General features: G+C 39.9%; 1 protein-coding gene across 1 annotated transcript in view; it reads left to right on the top strand.

Moving 5' to 3' along the window:
- The window catches only part of TMC7 (transmembrane channel like 7), a 52714-nt gene that overhangs the window by 27753 nt on the left and 12060 nt on the right, over positions 1-12901 (top strand). The window contains exons 5-9 of the mRNA XM_054589245.1: positions 584-666; positions 6042-6187; positions 9335-9482; positions 10648-10821; positions 11871-12028. Coding sequence (XP_054445220.1) covers positions 584-666; positions 6042-6187; positions 9335-9482; positions 10648-10821; positions 11871-12028 — 709 coding nt within the window. The remainder of the gene's footprint in view (positions 1-583; positions 667-6041; positions 6188-9334; positions 9483-10647; positions 10822-11870; positions 12029-12901) is intronic.

Raw genomic sequence — 12901 nt, 5'->3', positions numbered from 1 at the left:
TTGGAAGTTATTTGTTACACAGCAATAGCTGACTGATGCAGAGGAAGTGAGTTAATTCAAGGATAAGGTAGTGTCAATAAAATTGTCAGTCAAATAATTTCTTGGTTAATTATATATGTACATAGATGTATATTTCAAATGAAACTGCATGTTTATTTACACACATGTAGAGATCTTTTAAAATTGGGTGTGCTTAAAACGAAATAATGATTATATCAATCACATATTCTAAAATCTGTACAAACATAAACCCCAAAACACAAAATACCAATACAAGCAGAAAATACTACTGTAAATGGACCCACATGCAAAATGTACAGAAAAAACATACACCTTCAGAGATTTAGGGAGAATAGTGAAAAGGGAAATGCTACTGTACTTGGTGCATTGGAGCTTAGTCTGCAAATAGAAAATCACAAATATACAAACACACAAACACACCCTTATACAAATACACCCATATATATATGACATCTAAATGTGTATACAAATACGTATGTGCACATCTACACAAAGGGTGCTAAGCAAGTTATAGAGACTGAACTGTTTCCACTGATCTTGTTTTCATTTTTTTTTTAAACAGATGTTCAATGCACAGTATATCCAATAAGTAGTTCTGGACTCATCTACTTTTACAGTTATATCATCGACTTGCTCTCTGGCACTGTAAGTATTTAACATAATTTTGTATTTGGGTCCTGAAGGTCCTGAAAATAGGTTAATTTAAACATCAGTTTCCTGAATGTCTTCAGTGAGAGCCAAACACAGTGTTGACACAAGTACCAGTGAAAGGAACCAGATTTGCAGTGACCTTATCCACACGGATAATGTCCATCCACCCCATGCTAGAATATACAGGAAATTTGCTTTGCCACCTTCAGCCTTTGTCCTTTTCCTAGCCCCTGCCACCTTTCTTATTGACCTGCAACAAAATACTGAGTCCCCCCACAGGAAAGTTTCAGTGAAAACCTAACAATTGGGGGTTCTAGGCCACCTGGATAAAAGCTGTGGCTCTTCTGTGCAAAATTACACACACAGACATGCCTGATGCATGCATATGCACATATGCCCATTCATGCGTGTGCACACATTTGTACACATACATGCATGTTTCCTCAAATCCCTTCAGAGTCTACTTATCCCAGGTTAACGCCCCCTTCTCTGAAATGGAATTAATCTCATCCTTATAGTAGTTCCAAGAGGATTTTTTTTACCTTCTAAAAAATGATTCTTTGTGAGCTTTCATTTTTTGATTCTACTTTTTTTCAGCAAATAAGAGCAGAGTTATGAAAAAAGACTTTTCCTGCCTTGTCTTCCTTTTAGATCAAGGTTTCTCAACCTCAGCATCGATAGTTCAGGCCCAATAATTCTTTGCCGTGGGGGCCTGTCCTCTGCACTGTAAGATGTTGGCAGCATCCCTGGTCTCCACCCACTAGATGCCAGTAGCAGCTCCACAGTTGTGACAACCACAAGTGTCTCCAGAAACTGCCAAGTGTGTCCTGGGGGACAAAACTGCTCCTAGCTGAGAATTACTCTGCTCAATATGTATAGAAATATCTTTCTGAAAATTATTGGTATTAAATGCTATGTCATTGATTGAACCTCCACTTTTCTGACTAGCTAAATAGAAAGTATTGAATTTGTCCACTGTGTTTAATTCTGAAAAAGTGTTTTTTACACTTCTGATGTTTTTCTCAAAATAACTGAGAGGAATTGTCAGGTGAAAATGTCCACTATGCAAAGAGAAAAGAAATTCAGTGACTCGCCCTAGATCACACAGCTAGTGAAATCAAAGTGGGATCAAATCCCAGTACTGCCCCATTTCTTTTAACATCCCAGAAAAGAAATCTGTAAAGTTCCACACATCATAACTTTCTCCCTAATAGGAAATATTCTATTGTAGACTTAGACAAACCTGATCATCACTGTTCAGTAAAGCATACCTCACAAAGAACAGCCCTGTTCAAAAGAATTTTCTACAGCGATGAAAATGTTCTGGAACTGTGCTGTAAAATGCAATAGCCAGTAACTCTGGAGCACTTGAAATGTGGCTAGTGTGACCAAGAGACTGAATTTTAATTTTATTAAAACTTTCAGTCTAAGCCCTGACTGGGTAGCTCAGTTTGATACAACATCATCCTGATACATCAAGGTTGTGGGTTCGATCCGCAGTCAGGGCACATACAAGAATCAACCAATGAATGCATAAATAAATGGAACAACAAATCATTATTTCTCTCTCTTTATCTCAAATCAATCAGTAAAAAAAACAAATTAAAATTAAATTTAAATTGGCCTTAAAGAGAGAGATAGCCAAAGCGATCTAACAGTGGTTTGTCTGTGTTGAAAACAATTGAGCCAGCCTCATTATAAAATCAGAAAAATGACTTCCCTGGCCCAGTGTCTCTTCACCCTGAAATGTACATAATTTTGAGGGAGAGATTAATGGCAACCCTGACATCGAACCCCAGGTAAATATAAACAGGTTTCATGTCATTGGGCAGGTTTTTATGGCCTGTGTGCCCTGCCTTCGGGAGAGTTAAAAAGAATATGGAGTCTTTCTGTTTCTACATTTTTTTTCCTGTTAAAAATTTTACTTAATTGATATAAAATTAAGTTGTCATAAAAAATTTAGAATTTAGAGAGCAAAATGTGGACGTGCCCCTCTCCAGAAGTCACAAAACCTGGAACATTGATTCATAGGCTTCTCAACTTTTCTCATGCACTTACAAAGCCTTGCTTAATATTTTAGAATATGGATTTTTCACGATGTAGCCAAGCCCCTGTTGCTGGACGTTCAGGTTGCCTGCAGCAACGCTGTGGTGAACATCTCTGTGCGACCTGTACTGCTGCTTTCCTGTGTGTTCTCTTCTCACTGTCCTGGAGTTGTCCTGCCCTCCAAGGAGGAATTTGAGATGATCAGTTATTCTTTCCATAATAAGTCAGGGACTATTCTGTGCTCTATATTCACATAGGTCACTTTTTTCTCTATTGTTTTGCGAACAGCTTTATTAAGATATAATTTACCTATCATATAATTCACCCATTTAAAGAGTTCAATTCAGAGATTTTTAGTATATTCACTGAGTTGTGCAATCTTTACCACAATCAATTTTAGAATATTTCATCACCTCAAAAAGGAATGTCATACCCTTTAGCTGTCCCTTCCCAATCCACATTATTAGCCCTGAGCAACCATTAATCTATTTTATGTCTCTATGAAATACTTGTTCCGGACATTTCATATCAATGGAATCATATGATATGTGGTCTGTTGTCTCTGACTTCTTTCACTGGACATGTTTTTAAGGGTCATCTATGTGGTAGCATCTATCAGTCTTTCATTCCTTGTTATGGACAAATAAGACTCCACTGTACGGAATGCCACATTTTGTTCATTCGTTCATGATGGACACTTGGGTTGTTCCCACCTTTTGGCTATTGTGAATAATGCTGCAATGAACATTCGTGTGTGAGATTTTGTGTGGAGGTACATTTTCCCTCCTTTGGGGGTATATACCTAGGAGTGGAATCATTGGGCCAAATGGTAACCTTCTCTTTAATTTTGAGGAAATCCCAGACTTTTCTGAAGTGGCTACACAATTTTATATTCTCACCAGCACTTGTACGAGGGTTCTGATGTCTCCACATCTTGTCAGCTATGGGGGTCGTGGGCCCATGAAGTCCCCCGATTCACTGTGGATGGAAGAGTTGTTCCAGACACTGTTTGCTTGTCAAGGAAAGGGGAAGGCAATTCCTTATAGCAGGGGATGTCCTGAGCCCCTGTGCTCAGTGGCTTTTATTGAGAGGGTCACAAGTAGGGGATAGGTAGCAGGAATGTATAGGTAATCTAATTACATCAGTAATTTAAGTTTACAGAGAAGAGGTGATGTTTAAAGAAGACAATGGCAGGAACACACTGAATTGCTTGGGTCTGAGATGAGCAAACATTATGGCGCCAGATGGGATTTGGGTCAAGGTCCAGGAATTTTGTAAATTTCTTTCCCAGCCTTGACCTGGTTATCTGGTATAAGATTAACGGAGCTTGAGGGAAAAACAAAGCCTGCTTCAAGGAGTCTGATTTACTTCTAGGCCTGATTTCCCCCTGGGGCCCTTGGAGTTATTATTGTGTCCTGCCTATCAACTGCATTACTAGTGTTCCAGCCAAGTCTTACGGTTCCTCTCCCAGACCCCAGTTTGCGTGGGACTATAGTCCTTGATACCACTCAAAGCGGCCCCCTACAATCAACACTTGCAATTTTACCTGATTTTTTTATTATAGCCACTCTGGTTTGTATGAAGTGGAATGTCTCTGTGGTTTTTATCTGCATTTCCCTAATGACTAATGAATTGAGCATCTTTTCATGTGTTTATTGGCCATTTGTATATCTTCTTTGAATAAATGTCTCTTTGGATCCTCTTTTCATTTTTAATTGGATTATATGTCTTTTTTTATTGAGTTATGAGTTCTTTTTGTATTCTAGATACAGATATCTTATCTGATATAAGATTTACAACTATTTTTCCCTATTCTCTGGATTGTCTTTTCACTTTCTTGATAGTGTTCTTGGAAGCACAAAAGTTTAAATTCTGATAGAGTCCAGTTTATTTTTCTTATTATTGTTATTTCTTTTGGGATCATATCTCAGGATCCATTGCCAAATCTAAGGTCATGGAGATTTGTATTTCTGTTTTTTTGCTAAGAGTTTTATAGTTTTGGCTCTTATGTTTGGTCTTTTATCCATTTTAAGTCAGCTTTTATATATGGTGTAAGATAGGGGTTCAAGTTCTTTTTTTTTCTGCATGTGGCTATCCAGTTGTCTGAGCACCATTTCTGGAAAAATTATATTCTTTTCCCTTATCAAAAACCAATTAATTGTAAATGTATGGGTTTTCTTAAAACTCAGCTATTTTCCATTGATCTATATATGTCTATTCTTATGTTACTACCTCACTGTCTTGATTACTATTGTTTTCCAGCAAATTTTGGAACTGAGATGTGTGAGTCCTCCAACTTTGTTCTTTTTTGAAAAAAATATTATTTTATTTATTTATCTTTAGAGAGAGAGGATGGGAGGGAGAAAGACATGGAGAGAAATATCAATGTGTGAGAGATACATTGATCAGTTGCCTCTAGTTGCCTCTCACACACTCTCAACTGGGGACCCAGACCGCAACCCAGGCATATGCCCTAACTGGGAATCAAACCAGCAGCCTTTCAGTTTGCAGGCCGACACTTAATCCACTGAGCCACACCAACCAGGACCAACTTTGTTCTTTTCTTTTTTTTTTTTCAATATTTCTTTGGCTATTCTGGGTCCCTTTCAATTCCATATGAACTTTAGGATTAGCTTGTCACTTTCTGCAAAGAAGCCAAATAGGATTCTGATACAGATGTTGAAACTGTAGAGCAATTTGGGGAGTATTGCCATGGATTTCCTGCTCCATTAACATGGGATGTTTTGCCATTAATTTATATCTTCTTTAATTATTTAAGGAATATTTATAGCTTTAAGAATACAAGATTTAGATCTGGCCAGGTAACTCGGTTGGTTGGAGCGTCGTCCCTATATAGACACCAAGGGTTGTAGGTTTGATCCCTGGTCAGGGCACGTACAGGAAGCAGTCAGTGAATGCATAAATAGGTGGGACAACAAAATGATGTTTCTCTCTCTCCCTCCCTGCCCACTTCCTTTCTCTCTAAAATCAGTAAATTAAAAAAAGGATATAATATTTACATTTCAGTTGCTAAATCTATTCTTAAGTATGTTATTTTTTGCTGTTATTGCACATGGAATTGTTTTCTTAATTTTATTTTTGGATAATAGACCTGTGTATTTTTAATGCTCAGGTTTTATCCTTGCTTTCATTATTTCCTAAACACTAAGCACCCATTATATCTCTGGGATTGTTCTAGTATCTGGGGATTCAGGGGTAAACAATAATGACAGTGGAATGTGAGTTCTTGAGGCAGAGACTGGTCTCCTGGTTCCTTGCAGTGAACTTACCAGTCTGACCTCATGCCTGTGACTTTTTTTCAGGGTTTCTTAGAGGATACCAGCCTCTTTTATGGACATTACACCATTGATGGGGTGAAGTTTCAGAATTTCACCTATGATCTGCCTCTGGCTTATTTGTTAGGCACAATTGCCTACCTGACCCTGAGCCTTCTTTGGATAGTGAAAAGGTAAATTTTCTTATCATTGTGTTCTCTTTTAATTATTTTGCTGGCTGGAGTTTATTGGAGGCCATGAACTCTTTGAGCCAATGCCCAAAGGATGAGCAGAGTCCAGGGGTGGGCTTTGTGAGGGAAAGACTTGTGAGTGTTTTGGAGACTGTGGAAACCTGGAGGCAGTGGAGGCAGGATTTTGGAGCTGCAGGAGCAATCCAGAGATCTTTACTCAACCATTATTGTGCACATTTGCCAATGCCATTCCCCCAAACTTACCTTTGATTTGGTCTGTATATTAACCAAACCTCTCTTGGATTTTGAATGGCAGAAACCCAGCTCTGACTCAATGGGGCAAAGGGGAATTGAGTGTCTCAGAGAAGCAAGGGAGGAACCTCTAATTATAGGAAGTATAAGGATAAAGGTATGGCTTTGTAATATCCAAAAACAAGAGCTCCTTCATCTCTGATTCTCCTGGTGGCGGCTTCCTCATGTGAACTTTCTGGGTCATGTGTTCAGAAATCCTTTGAAGAGATTGGTTGGCTCTATTTCATTTAGGTACCCAACTCTGACCCTTCAGCCGTGGCCAGTTGTTTAGGGTCACATGAGAACACGGCATTTCCCCAGTAGCCAAATGGTTTAGTAGGAGTGTCAATTCCCAAGAAAAGCGAAGGATATTAATTATTTTAATTACTAACAAACAACTTCCCCCAAAGGTACAATGACCCAAATACAAGAAAAGTTGTATATCTTTCTTACATAAAGTTCCAAGTGGGGCACAGATTAGTGTGGTAGACACCTTCTCAGTCATTGTGGGACTCAAGTGGGCTGAATTCTGTCATCTTCACTATGAGCTTTGAAGTTCCTCTTGAGAGCTGGGAGAGCGACCATGGAGGAGTATCCCATGGATGGTGTTTCCCAGCTAGGCCTGAAGTGATACACATCACTCACATTCCATTGTCTACAGCTTAGTCACATGACCACAGCCAACTGCAAGGGAGGCTGGGAAATGTTATCCCTGGCTGGCAGCCACTTCCCAGCACTAACACTCTGCTATGGAAGGGGAACCATAAATACTTGATGAACAGCTTTCTGTCTCTGCTTCAAGGAAGTTGCTTGGCAGATAGGGTCATGATGGGCACCGCTCTTACCCACTTCATTGTCATGTGAGAGCATGAACAGTGCTATAAGCCAGGGGGCTGTGATGCTCCCTATCACAGGAATAGAAGAGACCAAGATGTTGGGGCCTGAATTGGCCCTCCATGGGACCAGGGTTCACCACCACGGGGAAAGCCCCAGAGCCCAGCTGAGCACTCATATTCTGAGTCAGAAGCTATGACATGAAAGTTACCTGGTGTGTGTCCATTCCCCACCCACATGGGCAGTGTATAGACAGGAAGGAGCGGTAACTCATTCTGAGGGGCAGAGAGATGCTTGGTAAAGAAAAGTTGGTTGATTGGGGGTTCTGGCTTTGCTGCTCTGTAATGACAGACAATTTGCAGGAGCACTCTTTAAGACAAAAAATATGAAATATCTTTTTTAAATTATAAAATATAAAAACAGCAGGACCAGATGAACACATTGCTAGACATGCTCCCAGCGCCTTGGAAGGGGTCCTGGAGAAGAAAGAAGCTTTCTTAGCCAAGCAGTAACTTCATCTCCAGATCTTGCTCAAGCTCCTCACTTCTGGGCCTTGATTGCTCCCTGGAGAAGGCTGGAGGGAGGACTGGGTGTGGTGTGATGGGGAAAGGTCCGCCCTGGAGGAGGAGGTGCTAGAGTGGCAAAGAGCATGGACTTTGAGGACCCGGGACCGAGGTTTGAGAGTCACTTCACCTCTTTAAACTCATTTTTTTCACCTATGAAATGTACATACTTGGTTGTTGAAAGGATTCGCTGAAACAAGACAGGTAAGGAACTAGGCACTGGGCCTGACACCTGGAAAGCAATCTTAAATCATCATCATCAAATTGGCCCCAATTCTGCTACTAACTCTCTAATTCTAGGGAAATAATTTTCTCTTTTCTGGACCTTAGCTTTCTCACCTGTTAAATGTAGGTTTGGTCTAAATCATAAGTTTTCACGTGGGGCAGGACCATATGGGAGCTATAAAATAACACATTCCTGGACCCCACATGAGACCTACTGATTGTAAATCCCAGTGAGTCGGCATTTTGAAAAAGTACCCAGATGGCTCTGACATAAATTCTTTGCTGGGAACTTTTGGCAGAGTGACTCATCTCTATAATACCTCCCACTTTTTTTGTCTGCACAACTCACTGGCAAATCCAAAAGACACCCCATTTCATCTACACTGTGTGGCATTTGACGTATTCATATCGTCAAGTACCAGAATGCTTTTTTTCCCCCCATAGAAGTAATTGAATGAATAACAATTACAAAGTGTGCAAGAATTGCATCTGAAAGGTGCATACTAAATATAGGGTTAAAAAGTCATTTATTCATTCATTTATCCATCGATTGGATAGTGGCCATGTTATGGTCCACAGATTCTGGATATAAAGGCTGCCAGTGTACTGCCCTTAAGGAATTTAAATTTTAGCCAGGGTCAGGGGCTATAAGCAGTAAACAGATAAGTAAAATAATTGCAGATTAAGTTCACTGCTGTGAAGGAAATGAAAAAGACAAACTTGAAGTGAGGGTTACAACTTTAGAGGGGGCGTTAGGGAACCCATGAAGGGGTTATATGAGCTGAAACCAGAAAGATGGGAATGAGGCAGCCATAGCAAGGGGCAGGGGAAGAACTGTCCCAGGAGACAGTATCAGGAACTGCAAGTACAAAGGCCCTGAGGCAGGAGCAGAAGTTTGTGTGTTTCTGAAAAGGAAAAAAAAGCCAGTGTAGTATCAGCAGAGTGGCCGTATGGGAAGAAAGCTGGTGTTATGTAGGATCATGTAGAACCTCTAGGCTGTGTTAAAGAGTTTGGGTTTTATTCCAGTTGTGAGGAGAGCCATTAGATGGATGAAAGGAAATAATTTTCAACTGTGAGATCCTGATTAGCTGCCACATATATTTGGAATTGTCCAAAACTTGACCATGTCAAAATGGGTGGGAAAGGCAGCCATGTGTAACTTGTTTTATTCCAGACAAAGCCAGGGGGCCTGTATTTTGTTGTTCTTATAAGAAGCATAATTATTTTGGGGGGTCAGATCGGTGGAAGGGTTCAAAATCAACCTGATCCAAAGTGAAGAGCACTTCCAGAGTTACTGCAACAAGATCTTTGCTGGCTGGGACTTCTGCATCACCAACAGCAGCATGGCGAACCTGAAGCACAGCAGCCTGCGGTATGAGCTCCGAGTGAGTGCTGCTGGGTTTTCTCTTGGTGGCTTCCTTGCCAGCAAGGTTGTCCCAAGGGAGGCGGGTGTGCAGCTTGCAGAGAAGCTAGGGGTGGGGGGCCAGGCTGTGTCCAGTGCTTAGCAAGGTTACCTTTTGTAGTTTTCAAGATCTTTTCTCAGAGAACAGCTTCCTGGGGTTGATTGCCTTAAACCCAAGCATGGATCTGGTGAACTTGGGCTGGGAAGTCAAAAGGGGATATAACAGTGAGTGGGAGGAGATAGTGTCTACCCCTCGCCCCTGCCACCTTTATTCCTCCACTTTGTGAGAACCCGTCATAAACATCGTTTACACGTGGAGAAATAGGACTAAGGGTGGGAAGCTATGATGATAAAGTGGTGTGGTGTGACTATGAAAAAATAGAAGAGAATTTATAAATTACTAAGGAGAGAAGGAGGAATAAATAGTGTCATGATCAAACCTACCCCCCAAAAAGGAAGAGAGGACAATTACATCAAAGATTAATAAAATAAGATGGAAGAAGTCAAATAAAATGTATTATTTGTTACACTTAATATGAACAGATTGAATCCTCCTATTAAAAGCAGAGATGAGATTGAGTTAAAAAAAAGACCACCCACTTTATATACTGTTTCAAGAAATAACACATGTAACATATACCGTATTTTGCCATATATAATGCACACCTATGTTTTTAGCCCAAAATTTCAGGAAAAAAAATCTTTCGTTTTAATTTTTTTTAAATTTTTTAATTCGATTATTTATTTATATCTAGAAACAAAACCAGTTATCTATTCCAGGGTATTATTTTGCATATGAATATCGTTATTGCTTTCTAGAGTTACACTTTTAATGCATAAGCATAAATAAAATAATTAAAAACACTTATATAGATGCAGAATTAGTACTACCCATGTATAATGCTCACTCTTATTTTCCCCTCAAAAATTTGGGTGAAAAAGTGTGCATTATACATGGTAAAATACGGTAATGTCACAAATTTATTTACCACAAATAGGTAAATAATTCTGTTTTCACATTTATCGCAAAGTCTAATTGCAATCTTAAATAGGAGGTTCTGCCCTGACTTTGGCCTTTAGTAGACATGAAAACTAGTTGGGCTTCCCTTCACCCCCTTGCTCACAAATGAATTTTCTTTGTTCCTCAGGCAGATCTGGAAGAAGAAAGAATACGACAGAAAATAGCAGAAAGGACCTCTGAAGAAACAATAAGGATTTACTCTTTGAGGCTGTTTTTGAACTGTATTGTTCTGGCCGTTTTAGCAGCATGCTTTTATGCAATCTATAGAGCAACTATATTCTCACAAGAACACATGAAAAAAGTAAGGGTTCCGTCCAAGTCATTTTAACTCTTACCCTGGTTGGGCATTATGCTAATGGCCTTCTAAACCTCTGAGGCAGATACCAGCATCATTTCTGTTTTACATATGGGGATATAAATTTGGCTGACATGACAGAACCAGAAATCAGAGGCAATCAATTTCCACTTTTGATAGAAATAAAAAGCATCCAAGATAGATGCTATTTGGGGTGCCCACTGTCCCCGGAATTCACAATATTGAAATGTAGCTGGATGACCTGATTTAACCCCCAGCTCCTCTACTTACTACTAGGGGCCTCAATTTACCTAAAATAGCAGTGGTTTTAAAAACTCAAGTTGGTCTAGTGGCTCTGCTTCATGAAGTCAATCATCAGGGGCCCAGATTTCTTCCATTCTGTGGCTCTGCCATGCTTAGGGTGTGGCCCTCTTCTCTATGGTACTTGAAAGCTCACCATATAGCCAATGCAAAGGAGAGGGGGAGCACACACCCCTTCCCTTCAAGGTCACCACCTGGAAGTTGCACTTAAAAGTTCTACTTACATCTGTTTGGCGAGACTTTAGTCAGATGGCTGTACCTAGTTACAAAGGAGGCTGGGAAATTTAGCTTTATCCTGGATAGCCATATGCATGTCTGTTATTAAAGAAAGAGAGAATGGCTATTCTAAGTCATTATTACAGCCTTGAAAAATACATTGCCCAGTGACACAGAAACATGGATTTTTTTTATACCTCACCTAAGTAAATCCAGTAGAGCTCATTTTTCTTCTAGTATGGTGCTAGATCATGTTTCCTCCATTTGAACACCCAGGGAAAGAGCCGGTTTATGTTTAAGGTCCTTGGAAATGACATGTATGTTCTGTTTTGTTTGTTTGCTAATAAACATGTATAGTTGAGGGTTTTTTCCAGTTTTATTGAAATATAATTAACATATAGCACTGTGTAAGTTGAAAGTATACAGCCTAATATGTGTAGTTGAGTTCTTTTAAGATGAACTTACTTGTGATGCAATTTTCCTTATTATACTTCTGACCAGTTTTGTTGTCTTCATAGGAAATTGACAAGATGGTTTTTGGAGAGAACCTCTTGATATTGTACCTGCCTTCTATTGTGATCACACTGGCCAATTTTATCACCCCAGTGATCTTTGCCAAAATTATCCACTATGAGGATTATTCCCCAGGCTTTGAGATCCGGCTGACAATCCTTAGGTAATGTCTAGACATGCCAAGCAGATCACTGCTTGCACACTGTCTTGCCTATTGTAGACATTGCTAATCACTTGTGACGCATTTCCCTGCTAAGCCAAGAATCTTCTTCAACATTCAGAAAGAATCAACATTCAACATGAATGAATCAGAGTTTGCACAGGCCGTGTAATCTCTTTGATTTAAGAGCGTAATCATTAGTATTATATTTTTGGTTCATGTATTAGCACATCGACATCTGAGGGTGAAGGGTAGGGACTTAGGAGGAGGTGTTCCTTTGAAGATGTTAAAAATGACAAGGGAAGTGAGGAAGCAAGAGAGAAGGAAAGGCAGCTGATAAGGGGTACGTTATTGGGCAAGCTGCTTCTGCTGACAACTCGGGCTCAGTGGTACTGGGTAACTCTGGGAGTTTGTGGGACAGATGCCTTAGCTCTTTCCCATGAGATCACATATTTTGCCTCTACTGCCTAAGGGCGAGTGGCTCCCAGAGACATTAATTCCCCACACTTCCACCCCTCACTACCTGCATGCGTGGGCCTTGGGTGGAGAGTGACAAGTCCTTGCAGGAGGAACCTGAGTCACTTGTTGGAACAGTGAGCGCTGAGAAAATGTGGCCAGGTCACCCACAGTGTGTGCTACAATAGACGTTTATAAGTTGTAATATCGTTTCTCATTTTATATAAATATTCAGTTCCATTTCAAAAAATGACAGGTATAAAGCAGGATGCAGGGAGTTAACACAAATGAGTTAAAGAACACCAGGCAGGGACTGTGTGAAATGAGCATTTTTGCTGCTTCTCAAGTGCCTGAGATTACATCATTTTTTATTTTATTTTTTTAAAAAAGATTTTATTTATTTTTAGAGAGAGAGGAAGG

This window comes from Pteronotus mesoamericanus, unplaced genomic scaffold (genome assembly GCF_021234165.1).
Source record: "Pteronotus mesoamericanus isolate MK-2021 breed Mesoamerican mustached bat unplaced genomic scaffold, CSHL_Meso_final scaffold_167, whole genome shotgun sequence".
In the NCBI taxonomy this organism is placed as follows: domain Eukaryota; kingdom Metazoa; phylum Chordata; class Mammalia; order Chiroptera; family Mormoopidae; genus Pteronotus; species Pteronotus mesoamericanus.
The sequence above is the reverse complement of the archived record's forward strand: the minus strand, read 5'-3'. Positions and strand labels throughout refer to the sequence as shown.